This window comes from Prionailurus bengalensis, chromosome A3 (assembly GCF_016509475.1).
Source record: "Prionailurus bengalensis isolate Pbe53 chromosome A3, Fcat_Pben_1.1_paternal_pri, whole genome shotgun sequence".
Lineage (NCBI taxonomy): Eukaryota > Metazoa > Chordata > Mammalia > Carnivora > Felidae > Prionailurus > Prionailurus bengalensis.
The window spans coordinates 41,847,689-41,875,558 of record NC_057354.1 but is presented as its reverse complement, the minus strand read 5'-3'; the positions used below and the strand labels follow the sequence as shown (position 1 = coordinate 41,875,558).

The 27,870-nt window shown below is 42.0% G+C and overlaps 1 protein-coding gene across 7 annotated transcripts in view; it reads left to right on the top strand.

The window, feature by feature from the left end:
* KIF16B (kinesin family member 16B) overlaps window positions 1–27,870 on the top strand; it is a 289,278-nt gene that overhangs the window by 134,676 nt on the left and 126,732 nt on the right. For all 7 annotated transcript variants that reach the window (XM_043602924.1, XM_043602923.1, XM_043602922.1 and 4 more), the window contains exons 13-17: window positions 7,016–7,135; window positions 8,016–8,067; window positions 9,963–10,100; window positions 25,362–25,444; window positions 26,866–26,954. In XM_043602924.1, coding sequence (XP_043458859.1) covers window positions 7,016–7,135; window positions 8,016–8,067; window positions 9,963–10,100; window positions 25,362–25,444; window positions 26,866–26,954 — 482 coding nt within the window. The remainder of the gene's footprint in view (window positions 1–7,015; window positions 7,136–8,015; window positions 8,068–9,962; window positions 10,101–25,361; window positions 25,445–26,865; window positions 26,955–27,870) is intronic.

Below are 27,870 nucleotides of genomic sequence, written 5' to 3'. Positions count from 1 at the left end.
AGAGGGCAGAGCCCTGGAATTCAAATTCACCCTAGAGCCTCTAGGGTGCTTTGTTTGAAACGTGGCTCTCGTCATTCCATCTGGCTAGGGAAAAGTGATAGAATGCAGGCTACTCAGTCTTTGAACTTGACAAGATCACAGGAACAGCAGGACAGGGGTCAAGGAGTTGCCCGTTGTGTGTTAGAGCATACGGAATCTCTGGATTCCTAAGCATACACACCTGAGCACATATACGAGATGAGAGATAAAACTAGGGTAATTCTAGAAACATAGTTACAGTAAGGGATGAGTGGACAGATGGACAGAAAGAAAGAAGGAAAGAAAGAAGGAAAGAAAGAAAAGAAAAAAGAAAAGAAAAGGAAAGAAAAGAAAAGAAAAGGAATCTAGCATGCAAAAGACAAAGGGTCCAGATCTCGATGAAAACATACCTCAAGGCATGGGAGTTCTTTACAATTGTTTCATTCTGTGGAACTAAAGTTAGTGAGAAATGTGAAGTCGGTAAACAAAACAAGATGATAATAAAAAGCAGAATGAGGTTGGGGGAAAAAAAACCAGGAGATTGCAGACCTAAAGAAAGAGTGTGAGGTCCAAAACAACATCCAGTACAGCACTAATACGTAAAATTAGAAATACCAAGGGAAAGAATAGATGCCATTGAAATCAAATTACTAAAAGAGTAAAGGCTTCATAATGTCAATGAACACAAATGAAATACTCAAGGTATTAAGTAATCAGAAGCTAAAATATAAAGAAGACAAAGACAATGTCATATAAGGATAATTGGCATCCCTGAAGTAGACAGTCAGCAAATGAAACAAAATGCAGTAGAAAACAAGCCAGTTTTCGTGAAATGAAGAAATAAGCAAAAGAACTGGGTCTGCAGATGAGTCTTGTATTCCAGGAAAATTTGGAGTACAGAAGGTTCAAGACTGAAATCTATCTTAATTAAGCTATTGGATTTCAGAGATAAAGGAGTTCTTCATACCCCCCTGGGCAGAAAAGCAGATTGTCTGCGGTGGACTAAAAGTTAGTGTAGCTTCGTATTTCCTCAGAGTAGCAGTCAGTTTCTGAAGATAATGGAGCCATGTGTTCAGCATTCTGAGGGCTTAAAGGAAGTATGACCCGACGGTGGCCCACACTGACACAGCTAAGGGGTTATTCAGGTGTGAGGGCAGGAGGCAGATATTTCCAAATGTGTACAAACTCGAGTAAGAGTGCTTAAAATCAAAGCACGTATGAAAAATGTATGTCGGCAGCACCGTCAGACCGCTAAATATGCTTCATGACGTTTTAACTTAGAAGGATATTTTAGGAAATAGCCCTTGTAGTGAAGGAACATTTGGTTGAAATTCAACAAATACTTCAGTTTCTTTTCCTTTTGTTAAATTCACATAAAGTCACGTGCGGTGTGTTAAATGAAAAAGTAGCTTTGCTAGAGGCTAATTTTATTTTTTATAAAAGTCTTCCTGTCTGCCTGGCTTCCTCCCTCCCTCTTTACACACACCGCGGGCACCGGCTCCAGGGGAACCTTTCGTCTTCTGCTAAGTGTCATAGGCAAGTTGGCAGAAATTAACTGCACTTTATACTGTGAGGCAAGGCTACAAAATTTTGCTAGTGAGACACATAATTCTCCATAGACTACATTTCCTCAAAAAAGAGTCTGACATTTAATTTTTGGCTGTCAAAAAACAATCTACTTAAAATCACTTACTCCCTACCGTGGCGAATAATCAGCACTTATTGAGTGACTGCTGTGTGCCCGGTGCAGCCATATTCACCTGACGTAGTCAGTGTGAGGAAAGACAGTTTCTATTCTTAGACAGCTCTTAATTTAGGTGGGACAGACACATCACCAGTTTTCCTAGTATTTCCCAAGTGAGATCCAGCTCTCAGACTTCTCAAAAGGGAAAAATTGGTTTTGTTGTTGGTTAAGTTCTTGTTTTGGTTTTCACTTAGTCATTGAGGAAAGCTGTTGACTTTTGTCAGAAAGTACTAGATGCTGAGGATATGGTTGTGATTAAAAGAGGTAGGACCTCTGCTCAGTCTTATAAACAGGTATGGTGGTTACATGGGGCGCTCCCAATGAACTAAGCCCTTGTGTGGTCTCCTCCCCTGGAATCGGGCAGCCCTGCCTGTAACTCACCTGAACTGCTGGAATGTGCCAGAAGTGACACAGTGAGCGCAAAGGCACTGGACACATGTTTTAGGTTCAGAGAAACATATTGAACATATTATTTGCAAATGTAATGAACGTAATGTTTAAAATAAGCTGATAGTATGTTTTGACACTTTTAGTCAGGCTATGGTTTCCTTTTTATACGATAATTGGTTGCCAGAAGCTTTGTTTCAATACAAAATACGTGCAGCTCTATATATTTTCCCATTTCTTTGGGACATGGCGTTCCTAGAGTTGGGGGAGGGATGGCCAATTCTGCTATGTTAAATATTCCATCTTATCAAAGAGGTGTTTCATAAATTATGTATAACAGTAGATGCCACTCAATAAATATTTTATACGTGATAGATATTTTTGTCTGAAATTACTTTTTCACTTGAGCAATGATTTAAACCCTCGTTTTTAGTTTTATGAGGTGACACTTTTATAATATCGTGTAGTGAATGCAGCTTGAATGTCATGGAGCTTTAGAGCAGCATTAATCATAAATTCATCTGCCCCCACTCCCAGTCCTGGAAGACTGTCTCTTAATTCAGCTGTTACCCATTCTGTGTATGGAAGTGTGTGTGAGAACATGCTGGTGTGTGTGCATGGGAAGGGGGAGTGGGGACAGGTAATGCTTTTGACCTCGTGGCTCCAAAGTTATGAATTTCCAATGATTTTCAAAATCTATGAGACTTATTTCAAGGAAGGGAAAAAGAAAGTATTTTTCAGTGGTTTTTTTAAAAAAAAAGGAATATGAAACTAAACTGGGATGTAGTCCAAAACAATTTCTCTAGTTTGAGTGGGAGCTATGAGAATTTAAAATATTGCCTTTTCCTCGGGTTATTGTCCACTCTTATGCAGAAAGAAAATACATATGTCTCTGCACTTCTGAGAACAGTCACTGTCCTCTTCACATGGACCTAGAGGCCTGGAACATTCGTTGGCAGGCGGCTGTCTAACCACATATGTGGTACTGTCACAGTTCAGAGCCACCAGACCTTCCAGTGAGGACACTGTTTTATGAAATAGAACCGTGTGATTAAGTTCTCCACTCTAACATATATCTTTTTTTTTTCTTTTTTTTAAAGCACATACTTTCCTCTCCTGCTTGAATTCTACAGTCAGGAGGAAAAGAACACATTCTACCAATATCTGAGAGATAGGAGTAGAGGCTGGTTTATTTAGAGTACTCATTTAACTAAGATTTGCGAGGGCCTTGGTACAGTAAATCAGGATTACTGAAGTCTCCGACCTGGAAGCCTGAGGTTTTGAGCCCTGCAGTGGGAGCCTGGCTGATAAGAGGAGTAATTGAAGAACAATGATACGCTTCATTTCCTTTTCTTGAATCGAAGTTATGCATTGGTCATTTTCTCTGTGTATCTATTTAATGGTTGTTAAATTAAATTGCTTTCTTTCAAGTGGTGATTTTTATGGTTTTTTTTTTTTTTTTTTTTTTTTGCATTTCATTCCATCACCCTCTTGCATGACTGCAGCTCTGTGGGTGTGTGTTTGAGACTCATATCTGCAGAGATGAAGGCCCAGGAAACTTCTCTCTTCCTGCTACCCTTCCTGAACCTCTTAGTAACTCCCTTGTCTATAAGGTTGTGAAGTTCTGAATCCTTCACCTAGAGGATGACATCGTTTTAATATTTCAGTGACATGAAATACATTTATTCATTGCAGAAATGTAAGGTGTACTGAGTATGTTTCAGGCAGTGCTCGCTTTGGGGATCTAGAACTGTGCCCTGGTCACAGTGTGCATTATAGGGGTGGGGTGGGGAAGAGACCCGCTAGGAGTGTCTCTACCAGGAGCCTGGTTGGTAGCTTAGAGCTTGCTTCCCCGTTGCTCACATTATACCTAAGATCACAGAGTGCAGCGTTGTGCTCTTGGACGTGACTCAGTCAGAGCTTAGCATGGCCCAGCCTCAAGGCTGGACTTTTCACCTTTGGTCTTTGGAATTTATCTCAGATTTGTTTAGAAGCCTGATTTTAGAGCTCTTTTGTCTTGGTACTGATGGGCCTTATGTTAGGACAGGGACCCATGGTCTGTTGCCTGACCAGCGCTGTTGCCGCCCTGCCTGCATTTGTCGGAACTTCGTGTACCTGACCATTCATTCATTCATTCATTCATTTGACGATACTAACCCGTTACAATATGTCAGACATGAAATTAGGCACTGGCTTATATTCTAGTCTGGACAGGTAATAAGCTCATATGTAATATATCATGTAGTGGTAATTGCTAAGGAGGGAAACATCAGAATAAAGGAGGTTAGTGCTTATTACTTTGTGTGGGGTGATGGGGAAGGTGGCATTTGAGTGGAGACTTGAGGTACTGAAGGCTGAGTTATTTATATTTATACACACACACACACACATGCATGTATGGGAGTTCTTCTCAACTAGAGTTGATGTAGTTGATGATATTTGCTTGTATCTGGAGACTTTTTGGTTGTCACAGCCTTGTGGAAGCAGTAGGGTACTACTGGTATCTAGTGGGTATGTAACCGAACTCAAGGGTTTGCTTGGGGTGCACCAAACTGAATGCCACCCAAGGAAAACAAAGAACTTTCAACAGGGAGAGAGTTCTCAAAGCACTGTCTCCCCATGGGGTTAATACGGGAAACTTTAATTCAGCCTGTTAGGGAGCAGGGGCAGGGAGTTTGCATAGGTTTGCAAGGAGGCTTGCAGGGAGTTTGCATTGGGTTCAGTTGTGCATGCCTGACATGTTAGTGTGCCAGTACATACATCCCATCTTTGAAATGGTGGAAAACTGCACTTATCAGAGGGGATCTGGGTATTGTAATGAGCTAAAGGTAACTTCAGAACAACTCGGGGGTTTCTGTAAAACCCAGGCTGTCCTCACCTCCAATCTGGCTCAAGCTGGCTTATGTAAAGGGATATCAGGTGAGACATACCTAGCAAGGGACTGTCAGGTCAAACACCTAACTGGGGCTTCTCCTTGGCTGGAGCTGTTGGTTCTACAAAAACGAAACACATTCCTTCCCTACTTTTGTTCTTTCCTCTCCTCCCTTCTGCTGATAGCTTTATTTGCATAACTTCCCATTCCATCATAGCTAACAGGTAGAGGCCAGGGGTACTGCTAAGCCACCTGCAGTGCACAAGGCATCCTCCCATGATGAAGAGCCATCTGATTTGAAATGTCAGTAGTGCCAGGGTCTGGGAGCCCTCTTCTAGGGGAAGGGAAGGGACAGACAGTGACAGAAGAAACAGCCACCACAAAAGCAGAAGGAACAACGATGCCTAAAGCCCTGAGTTGGGGACGGGCTGGCAAGTTTGAGGAAGGGCAAGAAGCCTCTGGACTCCTAGACAGGAGTGAGCAAGGTGGGGGGAGATGAGAACGGGAAGTTAGCAAGGGATGAGATCGTGTAGAGCTTTGTAGAACCTTACAAAGGCTTGGGCTTTCAACTCTATGAAACGGGAGGCCAGGGAAAGGATTCAAACAGGGGAGCAGCCTGCCCTCACATCCCTCTGGCTGCTGAGTAGAGCACATGACACAGTGGGGCACCAGTGGTGGTAGCCTGGTGAAAGATGATGGTGGTTGGGGCTCAGGAGGAATGTGGTGCAGGTGGTTCAATGGTGTCAGATTAGGTCATATTTTGAAGGCAGAGTCAACACTAAGCATGTAGGATTTAGAGAAAGAAAGGAGCAAAGTATAGCCTTGGTGTTTGGTCTGAACAATTAGAAGGAAGGTTGGCATTTACCAGGATGGTATGGTGTGCAGGTTTGAGAGGCAGGGGAAATCAAGGGTTGGGTTTTTCTTTTAATGTTTACTTATTTTGGGGGAGAGAGAGAGTGGGTGGGCACAAGTGAAGGAGGGGCAGAGAGACAGGAGGACAGAGGATCCTAAGCAGGCTCCGTGCTGACAGCAGAGAGCCTGATGCAGGACTCGAATTCACTAACCCCGAGATCATTATCTGAGCCAAAGTCAGATGCTTAAGCGACTGAGCCACCCAGGCACCCCAAGAGTTAGTTTTTTAATGTATTAGGTTTGAGCTGCCTGTTTGGCATCCCCATAGAATACACTGAGGTAAGTGATTGTATGTATGCATGAGTGTGGGGTCAAGGGAGACGGCTGTCTGTAGCATTAGACTTGAGTCATCGCATGTAGATTGCAGGTGAAGTCCAGAGACAGGATGCGGTCATCAGGGAGTGACTATAGGTACTCTGGTCCCAAGGATGAAAGCCTGCAGGAGAGAGTGGGAGGGGAGGAATTAGAGAAACCACTAGTGTAGGGAAGACTTTGGAGGAGATTATTTCCAAAGGGACACAGAGAAATTGTTGGTAGTTGGAGGAGATGCAGAGCCAAGGGGGGTGGTCATGGTGGTCGTTGTTGGGAGAATGTGTAGCAGATTTTTATGTACGTAGGGATGACCTGGTAGGTATTAGAAGTTAGTTCAGGAGACAGAGGGTCAAGTACATCTGGCACAGAGGTTGCTAATGCACAGGAAAGGATTGCTTTGGGGAACATTCACAGTTTGACCATAGTAACCGGTGAGAAGAGCCGACAGATTGGGAGACTTCTAGATATTAAGTGAAATAAGGGTTCTGAAGAGGGAGAAAGATTACTTTGTAATTGGGTGGTCCTAGGACCTTTCCTAAGCAAGGCAAGGTCTGAGCTTGGTTTCAAAGAGGTTGTATTCATCAGGCAATAAGTTTACTTCATTTTATATTGAGCTTTTTTTATATTTCAAGTTCACTTTACCTGCCACATACCAGGATACCAGCATGAAGATTTTCCATTTTTCTTGCAGCTGTTTTGATGAGAAATAAAATACTACTCATTCTCTTTCCTCTAAGTAATCTTTCCTTTCCTTTCCCTCCTAATTTCAGGAACAAACTCTAGCCCTTAGGAAAGAAGGGATTGGAGTTGTTTTGGATTCTGAACTGCCCCATTTGATTGGCATTGATGATGACCTTCTGAGTACTGGAATCATCTTATATCACTTGAAGGTTAGAAATGGCTTAAGTAGAACATAATTTTGTTTTCCGTTTCCTCTTTAGACACTAGCAGTGTTTCCTGTAATACTCTACATCCGTGAACACAACTATTACATTAGAGAATACACTACAAATCTTTGAGCCCTTTGGGGATTTTCAGTGGTTCACTGGTGTTCTGTGGTATTAAAAGTTCCCATGTTTATGGAGTTCTAAAGCTAAATGAAGATCCATTTACTTTGCCTGCCACTTTGGAGAATCAGTGAGAGAGAGGTAAGGAACAAAAAGGCAGGCAGACCAAGGAAGGAAAGTTACAACCACCTGGAGCTAAGATTTGCTAGATGTAATTTTCTAGTCCCTGGGGTTAATTATAAAGCGTGTCTCCAGCCTACATTATTGGGCCTGGTCCCAAACTGGCAATTTGTGTCAAGAGAACAGAATTACCACATTAGTATCAGTGGTTGCCTCTGTAATCTTGACTTAGTATCCTCTCTCTGATCCATGTGTTAAAATGAGGATAGTGTTGGATCTGAGCTTTGCAGGCTCCCATAAATTGTATCTTTAGATAGGAAGAACCTCTGGCCCCTAGAGGAGAAACTTGCCAGAAAGGATCAGGAACATCAGTGGGATTACCCACGTGGACAGAGTATGGATGCAAGCCAAAAATAGGATCCTACCCTTGTTGAGCAGGAAGCCTCAGGACCTGTGCATTTTCTGGGCAACATGGGACATTGTTACAGAGCCTCAGTGAACTCTAATTGCACTGAGGCTATGGCCTGTCTGGAACATTGCTCAGCCTATCAGCCACCAGCTTGCTTGAGTTTACATGAAAAATGGAGAAACAGACCATTCTTCATGTTCTTGCTAATAAATTCAACTTAACTTTTCTTCCTAGGAAGGTCAGACATATGTTGGTCGAGAAGATGCTTCAACAGAACAGGATATTGGTGAGAATCTTTATCAGTTTCTTCTTCCCAGTGATTTTTAAAAATCATTTAATGAAGAATTTTCTTTCGAATGGCTAACACTAAAGTGATTATAAAAAAAAACCTCTTTTGCAAATACAGTATCGATCAGTATGTGCATTTCTATAATTTTGAATGCAACTCAAATGAATGGAACAGAACAATTAGTTTAGTGAATAAAATGGAGTTGTACATCCTTACCCCCACCGTATATACATTCTATACTCTGTCACAACTTTCGAGAGTAATTTACTCTACTCTCGTCACAATGGGACAGTGATGAAAATATGCCAACAGACACAGATAGAGGGTAGCAGATCCCTCAACAGGAAGGATATAGACGCCTGTGCAATGATGCCAGAGTGCACAACACACATGCATATGGAGGTATGACTTCTGGGTTTCCTGAAAGTCTTTGCCGAGACCCACAGATAAGCAGTGATTCAGCCCGGGAGCAGGGTCAGGTCTTGTTAGGCTTTAAAAGCATACCTGGGCAACCACTGTAGTGGTGGTGGTTGGTGTGCGTGTGTGTGTGTGTGTGTGTGTGTGTGTGTGTGTGTGTGTGACAAGGTGGGGAGTGGCAGGGGAAGAATTCTGTCTTCTCAGCTGTTTTTAGAATTGCTGGTAATGGACTTGCTTTCCTGCCAAGTGTAAGCTATTCATCACACCAAAGCTAGCGTAGTTCTGTGTGTTTTACTATTTGCTGTGAAACTGGGAGAGCTGAAAACCAGTTCCCAGAAGTCCTCAGCTTCAGCTGTTTTTGAGTGGAACTAGGTGTCAGGCCTCCTCTTCTGATCATTAAATTGTGTTTGACCTTTGGGGTTGCTGTAAATGATGATGATTGGTAAGAACACATGTTTTCTGTGCACAGAAAAGCTCAGTAGTATGGTTCAGTGGAGAACAGTGGGAGCTGTTTGATTTGTACTTCTGAGAAGCTGGCCAAGAACTGTGCCTAAAATTGTGTAGGTTTTTTTGACAGGCGTTCATGTCCATGCCTGGCCACTCACCCAAGTAAGAATAACTCGGTATAGGGGCGCCTGGGTGGCGCAGTCGGTTGGGCGTCCGACTTCAGCCAGGTCACGATCTCGCAGTCCGTGAGTTCGGGCCCCGCGTCGGGCTCTGGGCTGATGGCTCGGAGCCTGGAGCCTGTTTCCGATTCTGTGTCTCCCTCTCTCTCTGACCCTCCCCCGTTCATGCTCTGTCTCTCTCTGTCCCAAAAATAAAATAAAACGTTTAAAAAAAATTTTTAAAAAAAGAATAACTCGGTATAGTCCTACAAGAATAGGTACTTTAGTGGCCTCATGCTCCGAGAGGTCAGTGGAGGTCATGTTCTCTCAGATTTGGCACAGGCTGTGGTGGTGTGCATCCCAGTGCAGCTTCTGGAGACTTCCTTGGGCCTCTCAAGATCCATGCCAGGCCAAGTTCACCTTTGGTTTCTGCTCCTGGAATGCAGTGTCTATAAGTGCAGAGGTTATAAGAAGGGCCTTGACCCACAGAGCCCTTTTGTTGCTTCCGTTTTACAGTGACCTTTGGGTGGCTGGTGGAGGAAATTTATTCAGCATCTGAGCCACACAATGGTATTCAATTAAGACAAGTTACTTAGCTATATTCTCCCTGAAGATGAGAGAAATTAGCATGTGAGAACTTACTTCCTTACACAGGTGAAATCCAGACCCTTTGAGGTAACATTCAGCGTTCTGTCAGTTGATGCCATGAAGTCCTGAAATTCACTTTTCTCCCTGAACATAAATGTTCACTTCATAATATTTACATGGAAAAGGAAGGGTATTCAATATGGAAAAATAAGTAAAGGTTGGGACTCCCTGTACTCGATAACAAAGAAGATATTATCTTTCTTTTTTCTTTTTCCAACTTAGTTCTTCATGGCCTCGACCTGGAGAGTGAGCACTGCATCTTTGAAAACGTCGGGGGGACGGTGACTCTGATACCCCTGAGCGGGTCTCAGTGCTCCGTGAATGGTGTTCAGATCATGGAGGCCACACACCTAAATCAAGGTATCTGGTTTTTGGTTTTCAGAGTTCTTTGTGTATGCCGTTGCTAGAGAACAAGTTGGCCAGGTAATGGGAGAACGTGTGCATCTTAGAATTAATTGCTGGTTAGTTATAAGAAATATGCAGACTGTTTGCTTCATTATGCTGTTTTCTGTTTTGCTGGAGGACTTCTTTATATTCCAGTTGTCTTGTTGAATTAAACATATATATAGTTGTCTTAAAAATTATTGCTCTTATGGAAATATGACTTTAAAGGAATTTTTTAAGTTAAAAAAGCACCTTTCAAATGCAAAACCTTAACACAGTGCCTGCTGTTAGTAACTTTATTACCATATTTGTATTCTTTTTGTGAATAGTTGTGATTGTAGCATACATGCAGGATCTGGTATCATAGCTTTTTTTTTTCTTTTTAAATAATTTCAGTTTTATGGAAAATTTGCAATTCTCATACAAAGAACTTTTTAGTTTTAGAAGCATTTGAAGGTAAATCACCAACATGATGCCCCACCACCCCTGAATAATTCAGTGTTTATTTCCTTTAAACAATGGCATTTTCCTGTGTAATTACAAGATAAGCATCCATATTAGAAAACAAACTTCGGTACATTCCTGCCATCTGATCCTCAGACTCCCTTCAAGTTGTCGTTTGCCCAACAGTGTCCACTGTGGGTCCAGGATTCAATCCAGCATCATGTGCTGCATTGAGTTGCCCCACCTGTCTTGTCTCTTTCAGTCTGGAAGAGTTCCTTTGCTTTCCTCTGACTCTTGGGACTTTGGCAGGTCAAATATGTTGCAGAATGTCCCTTTACACAAGTGTAGCATCTATCTGCTGCTTCCTCGCGATGACACTAATATTGTGCCTTCTTGACAGGACTGTCCGAGAGATGATGCCCTGTTTTTCCCACGTCCCATTACTGAGGAGATGCTTGCTTTGATCATTTGATTAAAATGGAGCTTGCCAGGCTTCTTTACTATGAAGCTACTCTCTTCCTCCTTTTTATTAATAAGGATATTGGGCAGGATTTTGAGATCATAAATACCCATTCTTTATCACACTTTCACCCACTGGTTTTGGAACCATGTTGGGGAGTGCTGGTGTCTGATTGAGTTATTATTTGGATGGATGCCACGTGGCAGTCTCCCTCCTTCTACATTAGTTGGATTTTTACTGTAGGTATCAACAGGGTCACATGGCTCGCCATTTTATTTGGTAGGTCTTGGTCTGTCTGTCATTATTTGTTTTGATACACAAATTGTCCCAGGTTTGGTGAGTGGGAGTTGCTCCAAGCTGATTTCTGTGTCCTTGGATCTTGTCCCCAGCATCAATGAGCACTTCCTTAATTTCTGACACAATAACATGTTCCAGGCTTCTCTCTTATACTTTGCTGGAATCAGCCAGTTCCCCAAGGAGCCTTGGTTCATCTCAGTGGAGAATGGGATTTAGAAACCAAGATCTGAGCTCTAGACGTATTCGTCGCTCTTGAGGTGTTGCTGTTCCCAGGTCCTGTTAGTCAAGAGTTAGGGAAAGTGTGTGTCTCTGTGTGTACAACACATACAACTATATTTATGTCTGTAGCTGTGTCAGAATTTCAGCATCTATATTGCTGACCAGGAGTTCATATCAGTACCTCTAATCCAACACAATACCATAGCATTCTTTCTAGTTTTTTCCCTTTTTCATATTTGTAAATAGCTCCCTTTTCTGATCGTGATAAACCTGACTTCCATTATGTAACCAGTATGCTATCACTTCTGTCCCCTCCTCATGCAGGGATCCTCTTCTTCCTGTTCAGGCTTTGACACCCCATGCTGGACTACCACACCACTGCCCTCACTCTTCTAGTGCAGACACTGAAACTTACTCCCTTCCCATGCTGATGCCTGCTTTGCATAGTCCCGCCTAATGGCTTTTGTACTGAGTCATGCGAGGAGGAACAAAGGAAACAGTTGATATATCTTAAGCCCCCCCTTTTTTTTCTGTATATTATGCATAGTTTTATGATAATAGTTTTTTGTAGTTACATACTGTAATGTATCTGGTTTGACATAGGAATTGGACACATGGGGGAAATTGGACAGATGGAAAGCATATAGTTCATTGGTGTTAGTGAAGTCATGAGCAGAAATCAGTTGTAAGGAGTTATCTCAGAAATGAAGGATGGTATGGTACCAGAACCATCATCCTTTTATAGGAAGGGTATAGAATCCACTGAAGACATTCTAAAAGCAACTAATGGAGTATCCACCCATGAACCTACCACCAAGTCATCCACTCATCCATTGATCTCTTCATCTGTTTTTGTACTATTAGTATTTTTCAGTGTCAGGGTATGTTGAGCTTGGCAAACATTTGGGTACCTTGGAGCTGGCTGGGAATTTCAGAGTTCAGCAGTAGCCGGTGACTAGCCCAAACCAAGGATACCATGAGTGCCCAGTGATGGTCACCAAAGCAGCATTTTCTGCTTGTCTGTAACCAGGACAAGGACTCTGGCAGTAAGGGTTGGAGAAGCTGGTTCTTGCTGGACAGCAGAGTAATAGTCATGGTGAGAGGCTGTCTGCCCTGAACCCAGAAGGTTACCATAATTGGCCAGCAGACAGGAGGTCACCATATAGGGCTTTTCAGTGGCTGTCCTGCTTGTGAGCACACAGACCCAGACCACCTGTTTGTTCATGCTTAGGACCTCAGGTGGCGGGCCTGCTGCTGTTCCTCTGGGCAGCAGGGCTGGTGCACAGGTCATGGTGAGAGGTGGGAGATGGGTCCCCTTGCGCAGTAGAGATCTCTGTAGGGGCTGCATCCCCGTCAGGTCAGGGGAAGTTGACCTTGCTCTGATGACTGTGTATTGTTATGGGATTTTATAAGAGGCTTGTACTGGTTTCCAATATCATCGTTAATGCATGAGTAGAACTTTAGAATTCATTTCGAAATATTTAATCGTTTAATACATCTGGGGTAGACCTAATTTAATTTTTTCCATATTGGTTTATCATTTATTATAACCTTACCTCATGCATGCTAAATACCCACCTCTCTTTCGAAGAAATTTTCTTTCCCAGAAATGAACGCTGACACATAGCAACGTATCTATTTTGTGGCTTTCCACTTTGTTCGTGTACTCTGTATTTCTACTTTTGTACAGGTATCACACAATTTTAATGCTTGTTATGTTTTAATATGCTTTAATTTCTCTTCTTATTTGAGGGTTTTTGTGCTATTCATACCTGTTAATTTTTTCAAAGAAATTGTAGAATCACTGGTTCTACCATTATGGGTCAAATAGTCTCTTGTGGGTCCTCTTGGAGGTTAACTTTTATGTGTAATGGTGTTGCTCCGAAAAATATCAGTTTTAAGGTCCCAATAATACACTGTAAAAGGAGCTTTTAGAGCACATATTGTTTAACAGGGAAACTGCCTAGAACTTACTGTTCAGTATTGAGGTTATCTTCTACCCTTTGCCCACCCACCCCCATAGAAAGATTATTATTTATTTGGTTCAAAGAATATGCTTATTATTCCACTGCCATCTGCTTATATAGCTATGATTATGTCTCTAATTCTCTTGGGAATTGAGGCATTGAAGGTAAGTAATAAATATATTTCCCATATAGTATTTTTATCAAGTTTTTTTTTTAATCTTAAATTTTTACCTTAATTGAAAGTCCATTTAAAAAATATGCCTATTCAGGTTAGTGATGACTGAAACTAAATTTTTGACTTGTCCTCGGAAAGTAGTACTAATTGACATTTAAGGTTAATGGTCAGAATTATCTTTTTCCTGTGGGGTATCTTGTTTTTATTACCATGGTGCCATGATTTGGGCTTGAGCTCCTCTGGTGCTCTGCTGAGCTACCGACATAAAAATGCCATGTTACAAAGCGTCAAAACACGGTGCACCAAGAACAAATGTCATTAGCAAGTCTTAGGGCAGTGAAATGCAAGATGACTTTGTGTTTCAAGGCATTACATGAACGAAGCAACAGAATGCCGTTTTTTTAAATGCACATACTTTCAGACTGAAACTTCCAACCAAGGAAAGCCATGTGTACGGTCCTTCCGAAATTAAAGGTTAGACTTCTCCACATACCTTCGTTTTTGAGGATTATTAAAATGAGAACTGGAACACATTTTAAAAACACAGCATACGCCCTGTGTTCTTTTTGGTTATGAAACTATGTAGTAAAAGCAAAAAGATGTGAATGGGACTAACACATGCCTACTTTGGAATGGTGTTAACCTCTGGAGAGGAAGGGGGAGTCCTGGGGAGTCTTTTACCAGGTAGGGCTGCAGAAGAATTTCCAGCTGTATTTGTAAGATTTGATCGTTTAACAGAAACAAAAAACAAAACAAACCAAACAAACAAAAAACAAGACCAAAATGAAAAAGAAAAAGAATATGGACTTCATTAAAATATAATAATTGGGAAACAGAATTAAACATATCAGTATATTCATACTCCAAAAATTACTTGGCTTTTGCCCATGAAGCAGTTTCAGTGAAGGTGTCAAGAAGAGATGGATGTCGGGGCGCCTGGGTGGCGCAGTCGGTTAAGCATCCGACTTCAGCCAGGTCAGGATCTCGCGGTCCGTGAGTTCGAGCCCTGCGTCGGGCTCTGGGCTGATGGCTCAGAGCCTGGAGCCTGTTTCCGATTCTGTGTCTCCCTCTCTCTCTGCCCCTCCCCCATTCATGCTCTGTCTCTCTCTGTCCCAAAAATAAATAAACGTTGAAAAAAAAAATTAAAAAAAAAAAAAAGAAGAGATGGATGTTAACCCAAGTCACAGCCATCTAACTGCATTGAGTCTGCATTTGACAGGATTCCAGGTTTACCCTGCATTGCCAGCAGCTTCCTATCTTTTCACTATCAGTTTCCAGTTTATTGCTGATATTTGATACTTAAATGTCTCTTTTCATTAGTAAATTACTTCATTTGGAAATGTGTTAGGCTGTCCCCTTAAAAAGCACAGGCAGTAATTACCACTTCCTTATCTAGATCACTTAAGAGATTTGTGAATGTCAACTAATAGGAGATTTACTTGTATTTAGCAGATTTTCACCATTGTGGGGAATTTTTTTTTTTTAACCTGTATCAGTTAACAGCCTTACTTCGAGATTGTATAAACAGTACTTTCCCCGCCTTAAATTATAGGAGTATTTCCGTCTGGCAACATCACTAAAATGAAAAGCGTTTGCTAGTGCCGTGGGAATTAAATGAGATGACATACAGAATGTGTGTTGCCTAAAGCCCGGCACATGAAACCTTTCTCCTCCTCTTCCCTGAGTTCTTCCAGAAGCCACGCACGGCACATGCAGCATCACACCTGAGTGTGCTCTTCCATTGCTGTGTTCTCTGGAGCTTAGCGTTCCTCACTCCCACGATGCCATAGAATGATTGCATCGAATGACTTTATAGAATAATAGTGTGATTCTGTAGAAAGGAGGCAATTGCTAGAGAAGAAAGCATGAATTTGACCAGGGTATCTAGTGCATAGGCCTTGAGCTGTTCTTGGTAGTGACCTTAGGCTTTTCTTCTTCTTTTTTCCAAATACTTACTATGAAATGATACAAAAATCAAGTGAGTTACAGTTCAAAAAGTATTTCAGCATTTTCTATATAATTGCTAGGAACTCTTCTCTCTTACGTTAATTATTATTATTTTTGTCCTTTTACTATAAAATGTTACTTGAAAGCTGATAGTTGTTAAAAGGTGATTAATTTTCCCATTCATATCAGTGGACTCCCTTGGTCATCTGGCGGGTTTTTCAGAGCTGTTGAACGTTCATCTCTTCTTTTAGACATGCCGCAGAAACTGTATCTGGGGACTTTACACCTAGGTGCTTCTGAATGCATTATGCTTGAGTGCCAAAATATATTTGCATCTATTCAAGCACTCAGAAAGAGGTAACAGGTGATCATCTGGGGAATGGAGCTGAGGAGGCTTTGATAAAATTTTCATTTGCTTAAGCGCTGCTGTGAGTTGTTCAGTGGCAAATTAAGAAAAGATTTTAGTGGAACTAGCAAGGGAAATGGATCTTCCAGCAGTTTTTCCAAGGTATCTAATGAACAGAAGAGATCTTTTGTACACTACAGCCAGCCAGCAGATATCAGTGGCTGGCCTCCCAGTTAACTCACCTGTACTTGCTCATAAGTACTCACTATCATTAGATTTTTTCCTCAGACTTGAGATCTGTACATATGATCCCTTTTTCTTGTACATGGATGTTTCAGTAGATGCTTTTGAAAGTCAAAGCCCCGGCTCTTCTTAAAGACTCTACCCAAAGCCCACAGTTCTTAAAAGTGCATCCCCATATCAGTAACATCAGTAGTACCTAGAGCATTTTGAAATGTTCCGTCCTAGACCTACTGAGTCAGAAAATATAGGAACGGGACCTAGTACTTTAGTTTTTCACAAGCCGTGTAAGTGATGTTGATGAACATCTGATATGAGACCAGCTGACCAAAACTAATAACACTCAAGACAGTTTCTTGGTGTCCCAGATGTTGGTGTACACGACAACCATATGATAGTCCCTTTAACCTCTTTCTTCTCTTCATTGAGTTCATCTCTTGTTAGAGATTTTCATGACCTCTCTGTTCCTTTTCAAATGTCACTTTTAGCTTCATGTTCCATAGAGTCGCTTGACAATGTGCCTTGGCATGGATTTCTTGATGTTTACCTGTTTTGGATTTGCCCAGCTTCTTGAATCTGTAGGTTTATGTCTTTCTCCAGATTTGGGAACTTTTCAGTTATTATACTCATTCAGTCATAGTCAAAATTAAATAATTTGTTTCCACATAGTCTTTCTTCCCTTCTTCTGGGACTCCAATTACATGACTGTTAAGTATTTTAGTATTGTTCCACAAGTCCCTGAGGCTCTGTTTACTTATTTTTACCCTTTGGTAAACTTTTTTTCTTTTTTCTTTAAAAAAAAAATTTTTCAATGTTTACTTATTTTTGAGAGAGAGAGAGAAAGCATGAGTGGGGAAAGGCAGAGAGAGAGGGAGACACAGAATCTGAAGCAGGCTCCAGGCTCTGAGCTGTCAGCACAGAGCCCAACTTGGGGCTTGAACTCATGAACCATGATATCATGACCTGAGCCGAAGTCAGACACTTAACTGAGCCACCCAGGTGCCCCTCTTTTTTCTTTTCAGATTAGATCTTTCTAATTGGTCTGTCTTCAAGTTCACGGACTCTTTCTCTGTCCTTTCTACCATTCTATTGAGTCCAACCAGTGTGTATTTTTATTCTGGTTGTTGTATTTTTTTAGTTGTACTATTTGATTCTTCTTTGAATAAATATCCTTTATTTCTTTGTTGTAACATTTTACCTTTCAAGATTATTCTCCTATTTTTGAATATTTATATAATAGCTGATTTAAAATCTTTATCAAATAAGTTCAACATCTCTATGATCTCCACGTTGACATATGTTGATTGATTTTTGCCATACACGTTGAGGTTGCCCCACTTCTTCATATGCTGAACAATACTAGATTGCATCCTGGACATTTTTGATATTTTGATATGAGATTCTGAGTCTTGTTTAAATCCTATGGGAAACATTGATTTTGCTTGGTTTTGTTTTGTTTTAGCAGGCGGTTGACCTGGTTGGATTCATACCGTAAGTTAGAATTAGCCTCTGGGGGTTGTGATTCTAGTTCCAATGCCAATTCAATTTTCAAAGCCTTTGTGGTGCTATTCTGGTCTGTCCCGTGTGTGCCACCTAAGGGCCTGTCTGGGACCTGAGCCGTAGTCTGTATCTCAGGTCAGTCCTTGAAGTCTTTGTGTGCTGTTGAGGGTCAGAACTAAGTGGCGGAGGAGTTCATAAATAGTTCTGTGAGTCTGATTTCCTGAACTTCTCCTTCTGTGTCAACACTGAAGAGTCTTCCCGTTTCTGTCATCTGGCTAGAAATCTGGAGCTTTATACTACTCTTGCATGTTCTTTCTGTGCTTGTGCTCAAGTCTGGGGCCAAGAAGGACAAGGGCAGAGAGAGAGAGAGAGAAGCTACAACACTATGCCCCACCCCATGGAGATCATAGCTTCTCTGATTGGTGAGGGATTTCCCCTTCCTTGTAGGTATAGGCATCCGTGGGCCCCCTGCTGCTTCCTCTGTTGCTGCCAGGACACCCTCTCACTCCACCTTGAACCTGAACTAGAGGGCTTCTCCTGGAGTTCTTTCATTTGTGCTGATGTCAGCTTTTGGGTTTCCTCCTAGACTAAGCCAGGGAACACTGGAGGGTGCAAATAGTACATTCCCTGTCTGTCCATTGGTGCTTCAGATCCCTGTCTTCTTCAGCCCACCTGCTACTGCTTACTTGTCAGGGCCCTCGAATAACTCCTGCCTGCATTCTGCCTACACTGTAGTGGCATTCAGTGGGACAGACAGGGCAGGGTGTGTTTATCCATCTGTGCAGAACCCAAACTCCTCCCACAGGGTGGCTGTAGACTGCCAAAAAGGGAGAAATTTACCCAAAGCTGAATTCTGAAGTGGATGATGCATTTGTCAAAATGGCACATGGTGAAAAAGTGATGTAGATGTGCTTTGACCAAAGTGTGTGGCAAAGAAGTGTCTGAAGCCTGGAAGGTGGGTGAAGTGGAAGCCAGGAGCAGTGGGGAACCAGGGATGCTGAATCGTGGCAGGTTTCTAGGGCTTGGGAGCCGTAGACTGCAAGGTGTTCACCATTCAGTCAATGCATAATATGGTCGCTGACATGAAGGACAGTGTGACATTTGTGTAGACCAAGGGGGCTTGGAGATGAGCAGTAACACAAGACGAGTGATGGAGGGAAGAGACCCTTGTTGCTGCTTGGAGAGAAGAGAGGCATTTGGAAAGAACTATTTTGGAAGGAACGATAAAATATTGACAGCTTGGAGTGTGTAGGAGGCTAGAACTGAATAGTTGAGCTTGTTACTAACAGAATAAATGGTATTGTTGGCAACAAAGAATATGAAGTAAAGAAAGTTACTAATAGCCTGACCAGTTAGTATAATGCCTTCCATTCAGTACCTTAGAATTTGTCATTTTATATTCTACTGTCTGGAATCATCCTCTAATTATTTCATACACTTTCTGCATTTTCCTTCAGAAGAATGAAAATTCCTTTTTGCATCTCCTGTCAGGCTTTCAGAAGAGGAAAATCAGCTCCCACTTGCCCCACCCCCACACACATCTAAACGTTTCTTTGGGGATGGGACTGGAATATCTTGGGATTTTTACATAGCTCCAGAGTCAACCCATGCACACACTTGGACAAATAATTCTTGATGGATTATTTGGCTGGAAACCTCAATAACAAAGATTGAAAATCAATTTACTTTCTTCTCCAGAGTCTCACAATGTAGGTTTGCAATTTTTCCTTTACCAAGAGTGAACAAGGATTTAAGTAATTTATCTAAATCAGGAAATTGTAAATCCACATTTGAATTATAAATGTTGAAAGGGAAGGGGCCAGGCCTATGTGGCCTTTTGACAAGGTGTCATGTGTATTTATATCCTTCACAAATACTAGCAGACAACCCGATGGCATGCTTTGACACTGACGTCCGTTACCCTTGATGCTGAGTGCCTGTCACTTATCCAAGCTAGCTGTGAACCCCAAGCCACCTACCCTGTTTGAATTTGTCAGTATTCATATAAAATTTTCTTACCACAAGCACCATGTCAGATCTTAATCTTCCCCGTCTCATTGCCTGAAGCCGTTTGGAGATAGAGAAAAATTACTATAATTCAGGTGTCTTAAGTAATAACATCAGTGTCACAAGAGCCCAAGGCCTTCAAACATATTACTTAATGCGTTCTCAAGTACTGGCGTTATTAGTGGAAATCAGACTTTCTTTTATCAGGTCCTCCAAATGGTGCCATCATCATAACTTATTTTAATGTAAATATTTTGAGGATGTTTTAAATCAGAAGGAAAATGATCCTACACAAACAAGTTTTAAGAACTTCACCCATCCTGCTTTACCCTGACCTGTATCTCAGTACCATTCTAGAAAGTTACATTCCCTGAAGCACCTGGTTGACTCAGTCAATTGAATGTTTCAGGTCTCATGGTTTGTGGGTTCGAGCCCCGCATCAGGCTCTATGCTGATAGCTCAGGGCCTAGAGCCTTCTTCGGATTCTGTGTCTTCCTCTCTCTCTGCCCCTCCCCTGCATGTGCTGTGTCTTTCTCAGTCTTTCAAAAATAAATGAACATTAAAAAAAAAAATAGAAACTTATGTTCCTAGACAGAGATTTGCTTTTCTGACAATTGTATCCAAAATGAAAACTTCTCTTTCACGGAGCATGCTTTAGCCGTCTGTTATATCCTGTCTGTGCGCTTGGTGGGGTGGGGCGAGGCTTTCTAAAGTAATCAAATTCAGGGGCGCCTGGGTGGCGCAGTCGGTTAAGCGTCCGACTTCAGCCAGGTCACGATCTCGCGGTCCATGAGTTCGAGCCCCGCGTCGGGCTCTGGGCTGATGGCTCGGAGCCTGGAGCCTGTTTCCGATGCTGTGTCTCCCTCTCTCTCTGCCCCTCTCCCGTTCATGCTCTGTCTCTCTCTGTCCCAAAAATAAATAAACGTTGAAAAAAAAATTTTAAAGTAATCAAATTCAGAACTTGGAGACTGAAGCAAAATTTCACCAGGCCCCTTATTTTTTGGCCTCTAAACTCCTGTTACATTGGACCATCCACTTTTGGGAAGTATAGTTTTCTTACATGTTTGTATTAATTATAACCCAGAATTAATTAATTTGTACATCATCACCTCAGAAATATTCATATGACAACATTTAATAGGATAAAAGAGTTGATTTATTTGTGCCGTAGCAGAATTAGAAAATCTCACATAAAATTTGAGGGTAATTAATAGTGATATTAACGATTATTATCACTATACTGCTTAGAAATCCATAGAAATGTTTACATGTTTAATTTCACTTTCAGTGTACCTGAAATACTAAAACAGAAAATCTTCTGTGAAATCAGCATTCAGTGGTTTCATTCATAGAGATTTAAGGAAAGCATTTTTTTTTCTTTCTTTCTATCTTTTTTTTTGGTTGTTGTTAACAAGTGCCTCTGTGTACCCTTTTACAATGTCATTTCCCTTCCATTTCCTTTTAAGACCATCTGGAACTTGTCTACCTTCTGGTATTTAACAGGCTCTGAAGTAAACTCAAAGAAGCCATCATGCATTTTAAGGAGGCTTAGATATGCTCTAAAAATTACAAACTAAACGCATCAGAAAAGTCCATCTGCTGTGACTAATCATGTTAACCTCCGATCAAGGAATAGTTCATGGTTAAAGAGTTTAAGATATGGAAGGAACCTTAGAAAGTATCCAGTTTGATGACTAGATAAGGAAACTGAATTCTGGAAAGGGTGAGCTTAACTCACCCTTGGCCACACAAGAGTTTGGGGCAGGGCAGATAATCTGGGTCTTAACACACACAGATGTTAGGTAGATATGTACATATACGTACGTGCATGTGTGTGTCTGAGTGTGTGTGTGTATATACACACATACATACATATATACATACATACATATATATACATACATACATATATACACACACACATACATACATATACATTTATATATATTCATGAGTAAGTAGGTTGGTAGGTAGGTTGGTAGATACACTGATGGATAGATGTCCCAAGTTTTTCTTCTAGAGCTTCAGACCCATATTTCTGCCTGCCAAAGCCATCTCAAATTCATTATGTATAAAACCAAACTCAGGCTTTCTCTCCCAACCCAATATTGGTCCTTTTTCAGTATTCTCAGTCTGTGTGAACAGCTCCCCGTCCAACCAGCTGTTGCCTGCCAGTACCCAGGAACATCTTCTTTACCTCCCTTGTCCCTATATGCAGCCCATCATGGGGTCCTCTTGACCTTATCTTCTACATATCTTCCTGATTTGTTTATTCTCCTTCTCTCCTCTCCCCTTCCCCCCAGTGCTGAACCACCATTGTCTTTGACCTGGACTCTTGCAATAGCCTCCGACCTTATTTATCTGCATCTACCCTTGCCCTCTTTGCTTCCTTCTTCAAACAGTGGAAAGAATGAACTTTCTGAAACTCTCATCCAATCATGTGATGCTGCACAAAGCCTTTCACCATCTTCTTATGCACCCTCATGAAGTAAAAGTTGCTTTACTGTATCTTGAAAGATTCTATGTGGTCTCTTCCTTTCCCTCTCTCAAGCTTCATTGTATGTACTGTTCTTCTCCCTTTCCTGTGCCGTAGGCATTTAACTGTCTTCCAGTCACTCAGCATCATCACCACCACCACCATCAGTTTTTCCTGCCATGGGACCTTTACACATGCCACTCCCTCACTCTCCGTGCTTCATCCTCAGAGCTTGTCTTAGACACCGCTTCCCACTTCTTCTTTCCCTAACTTCCTCTAAATCAACCCTCTTCTTATGTGCTCTTTGAGTACTGGGCAGATTATCTCTCCTGTAGGTGTAGCTTTGCATCTAATTGTGGACTTATTTGATTATTCACCTCTCTCTCTTACTTATAAATTCCATGAGGGCAGGGCATATGTCTGACTTGTTCAACTTTGTATCTGCAGTGCTTATCACAGTGACTAGCATGCAGTCAGGGTTCATTAAGTACTTGTTGAATGAATGAATGAATGAATGAATGAACAGCAGCATAATGTAAAAACAAAGCCAATTTTTTAAGTTAGTAGGTTTGTTGAGTAAAGGAATAAAATGAAATAGAAAGAAACCAGCCTTAACAGAACCTCTTTTTTTTTTTTAATGTTTAATTATTTATTTTGAGAGAGAGTACACACGCAGGAGGGGTAGAGAGGGAGGGAGAGAGAGAATCGCAAATGGGCTGATTTGGGGCTTGATCTCATCAACCATGAGATCATGACCTGGACCGAAATCAGGAGTTGGATGCTTAACTGACTGAGCTACCCAGGGGCCCCTAACAAGCCTCTTTCTATGTGCCAGGCAGTTTATGTACATTATTTAGGTAGAAACAAGGAATGGTCATGGATAATTTTGTTTTCTTTTATAACTCTTAAAGGGATTTTTATGTGTATTTCATGCAAATACATGGGTGGCAAGATTATTTTCAATGATTTAATATGATATGAAATATGTCTCTGAAATACCATTTCTATTTTTCCATTAACATATTTTAGCACTTTTCAACCTGCATGGCTGGGCATTTGATTAACAGGAAAAAAATAAAAAAAGAATTGGATTAAATGTAATTAGCACATTGAATGTGATTGCCTTATTAATCTCTAATTTCACTTCCAGAGCATTAAATATACCTATATCCTAGACATGGCTGCTTAGCTTTTGACTTCTCTGTATGGCACACTGTTCTGAGTCCTGGTCATAAAAGGCATAGAAAACACCTTTCTTAATTATGGTAATGGTGCCTTTTCATGATTGGAAAATATACGAATATAATTTTCCATGAGGGGGATAAGCAGGTTGTAGATTGTTTACTATCCACTGCTATACTTTTAAGTCTCTGAAAACTGTGTTCTTCTTTTCATACGGACTCCCTCTCCGCTAAATAATGATAACTGCCAGAACCAACCCTTTCAGTAGCTCCCTGGGGTTATGACCTAACCCGTTAGGTTTTAACCATATTGAATTTGAGAATCTGAGGCAGTATGTTGAGTAGGCAGGTGGATATACTAGTCTGAAGCTCTAGAATAGCCACCTGGGGCTATGATATTACTTTTGAGGCCCAGGTAGGGAAATAGTAGCCAAGTGAAGAGGTTGGTGACTGCTGTTACCCCACAGGTCACGTGCCCTGTCCAAAGGAGGCATCCTTCAGCAGCCCAGGGATTTTTGCCAAGTGGCAATACAAATCTACTGATACATTACCTTCTAGTTTTTGAAGAGAAATCAGAAAGAAACTCAGTACTTTATGTAAAAACTGCAGATTTTTAACTGGAAGCTAATAATTTTAGTTTTTAAGTTTTCGCGGGGCACACAAAACATCTCTGAGCTGGTTTCTCTAAGGCCATCAGTTTGTGACATTTGATGCAACTTCTCTCCCTTGGCTCTCCAAGTCCTCACAGTGTCTGTTCTATCCTGGTGCTGTTTCTGATGCCCCGCATTTTGGGTGGATTTGACTCCCTCCTCTCCCCGCAGCAGGACAGGTCCATTTCCCTGGTCAGGCTTAGCCCTTCCCTGCAGTTTCCCCAAACTGGAACCACCTCTCTTGTCCTCGGGCTGCCTTGTGAGACCCAGCTGAGGTCTGTCCCCACCTACAGCAGCCTTGCACACATCACTTAGATGCTTGACCCCTCATCACATGTCGTCGTCTTCCGTGGTTGACTTCAGTGGATATGTTCTGTCCTCACAAAGAAGTGCATTCTTTTTCAGGGCAAGGATTGAACATGGGGGTCTCTTCTGAGGTGTGATAGACTCTCGGGTATGGATGGGACCAGACGACATAGTGAATCTCTTCTGGAACATTGCTTCCCTTAGATGCCTCTGATGACAAGGAGCTCACTGCCGTCTGTGGCACCCATGCCAGCTTTGAGCAGTTCTGAATTTGGAAAGTGTTTGTTTGCTTATTTGCTTAAAAATACTAAAATTTGTCCCTGCCCTTAGTTAACATTTTTGTTACCCTTGGGTACTTGGCTTGAATTCTGTTGCCTCTTGTGTGATCATTTTTTGAATAAGCAGAACCTTGGTCCATCAAATGGAGCCTTTCTCGTGTGTCTCATGTGGCCACCCAAATTTTAACAGAGTTTTAACAAGAAGCAGTGTTTTCACATGGTAATAGACCCTACACATACACAATTTCTTTCCTGTCAAATTCTGAGGTAGATGTTAGTAGTGGTTACCTGTACTCTGCCGATTATACCATGTTTTCTTTTGAAAGCGCTTTCCTTCGGGATTTCTCCTTTTACTGGCATTAATAAACATTTCCCAAATTTGTGACCATATGCTTTGGTTGGTATTACAGCATCTCTTTGTAGAACTTACTGCTTTTTTTTCTTCCTAACAATCAAAACTATAATTATCTGGATATTAAGTTTTAAATCTCGTAATATAATGCTTGAATCCATCACTTCTGCCTTAGTAACATGAGTATTGTGACACTCAGCTATAAAAATAAGAATATTTGCAGGTTTAAAATTGGCTTATATAAGCAGACTTTTGAGACTAAGTCTTTCCCTTATTATTACCATTTTATAGTGCACTGGAAATTACATTTCAGCTGTAAAATTCCACAACATGATGTTGTCAACCAACCGGTTGCTTACCGTGAACTCATTGCTGTTTTTGTATGTTCTTAGGTGCTGTGATACTCTTGGGAAGAACCAATATGTTTCGCTTTAACCATCCTAAGGAGGCTGCCAAGCTCAGGGAGAAGAGGAAGGTGAGCAGCATAACATCTCCAGGAGCCAATTCTGATTCTGGTGGGGCTGGGGCTGTGGGAGCAGTTTGATTTTCCGGAGTACGGAACTAGAAAAGTCACGCTGTAGCCTGTGCTAACTGTATGGAGTTGTTTCTCAGTGGATGATTGGCTGATGAAGTAGGAGAGCAAACTGGTCAAGTCCAGAGCAGGGGGAGAAATGGCTCCTTCTAGACCCTTCTCTTCACCCCTCCACCCCCCAAAAGGAGTTGGGCATTGTTTTGCATTAAGTGGGGAGTGACTTCCACTTATGAGGATCTGTTTTAGGAGTTAACCCAATATCAGAATCAGTTTCATCCAAAGGCCTGCTTCCTTTTTACTTTCAGCCATAGCAAATGAGACTTCTGGTTAGGGTGTGAAGCAGAGAGGGGGTGAGTTTGGGACAGCTAGTTGGATAGGGTCATCCAGAGGGCACTCTAAGTGCAGGACGGGTGAGGTGGGTAGAACACCTGAGAGAGAAGGGAAGAGATGAGAGAGAATGTGTCTTGGGACACCGTATGTCCTTAGACTGAGGAAGGTAAAGGCTACAGCTAACATTTCTATGAGCCAGGCACTGTATGAAACTTCTACAGCATATTTTACTGCTTTATCTGTGTAGCAGCTCTTACTAACCCCATGTCATAGATGATCAAGATGAGAAACTGAGGCTTACTTGTTCCCTAACTAGCATGTGGCCAGCCTGCACTGCTGCCCTGACCCGCTGACCTAAAGGGTCTGCCCTTCACCCCTAAGTCACAGAGCCCTGCATGTCAACCTCCTATTGTGAGGGCTACCCAAGGGTGCCAGTGCCTTCCATGGGAAAGAACAAGAAAGCTGCAAACCCCAGCCTTCTCCACGGTTGCTCGTTCCAGCCAGTGAAGCCTCTTATCTATTCTGGCCCAGGGTCTCCCTGGAGGGTCCTTTTTGGTTCACAGTTGCAGAGGAAGAGAGGGAGGAAAATATATGTGCCAGTAGCTTTCCATGGAAGCAAACAGGTTAAGCTCTTACTTTTTGGTCTCCCTTCCCCTCTCCCTCCTCATCTTTATCCCTCAACACATGTGAGTGCTGCTGAGAACAGGACACAGCTCCCGCCAGGAATGGAGGGTGACCCTTCCCTCCACTTCAGTGCAGCGTGGTCGAGGAGATCCCCATGGTTGTGCGCTTCCTGGCTAGCTTCCCCTGTCCGGGCATGCTGGGGCCCCGCTGTGGTTAGCTGAGGCTTGGGTTGGAGTTATATTTGTTGCTTGGCTGTCCCTGATTTGCCACCCTCAGGTAGACCAGTTGGCGTGCATGCTAATGAGGGGTATATGTACCTCATTGCCTCTCACAAGGTGAGAGCAGTGAGTCCAGGGCTCTGGCCCTCTCTCCCCACTAAGGTAACCGCTCTGCCCTGTGTCTGCTCTTAGAGTGGCCTTCTGTCCTCCTTCAGCTTGTCCATGACTGACCTCTCGAAGTCCTGTGAGAACCTGTCCACGGTCATGTTGTATAACCCAGGGTGAGTGAACAGCAGCATCTCCTTCCCTGTGACTGTCACTTTTGTGGTGTTTATTGTGTCAACCCCATTAAAGTCACTAGATAAAAATAAAATTTCTGCAATCGCTCCTCCTTAGCAAATCAGCCATAGTCATTTCCCAAGTCACTTTTCAGCCCTTGCTCTATCTGTACATAATTTTACTTCATCGTAATCACAACATAAAGGAGATTGTGTGTTCCGATTTTTTTTTTTTTTTTTTTTTGCTGCTTAACAGCGTAAGAAGCATTAGTGAGGGTTGTTACAGCCTTCGTTATCATTTTCATAATTGTCTATTATTTTAGAATTGGCTCTTTGATTATGTAGTGCATGATCCCCTTGGTTTAGGCACTTTCATCTTATTTTATAAATTTATTGTAATAACAGACAATTTTGATTCTGAGGGCATCCAGGAGTGCAGGAAATTGTGTTCAGTACATCCAAGCCTTGGGGGGGACCCCTGGGGACACAAAGAACTTTGTGGCTGGGTTGCTCAGGTCCTTCACAGTTTCAGTAGTGATGTGGTGGTGACAATGAAAATGCCTAAGAACAGGGAACTGCACAAAAGGACTTTGGGGTCCTTTCCTGTTTTATGAGGTCCCACAGTTTTATCTTTCCTACAGAGGGAATTTCCTATAAATCAGCAGAGGTAAATCTAACAACTGAAAAAGTGATGTAAAACTGACGACGACGTCTTTTAGAACTGCGCTGCACCGAGGAGTGGCTGCATTCCGTGCCAGGAACTGCATTCGGCATCTCATACCCGTTGTCTTAATTCTCTGGGTGACTGTCCCCGCTTGACATGTGGAGAATTCATAGCCATTTGCTGGCCCACGTAAGGTCTCAGCCCATGCAGTGACCATGTAATTCCCTGCTTATCTCCAGCTGGGGGCCTTTTCAG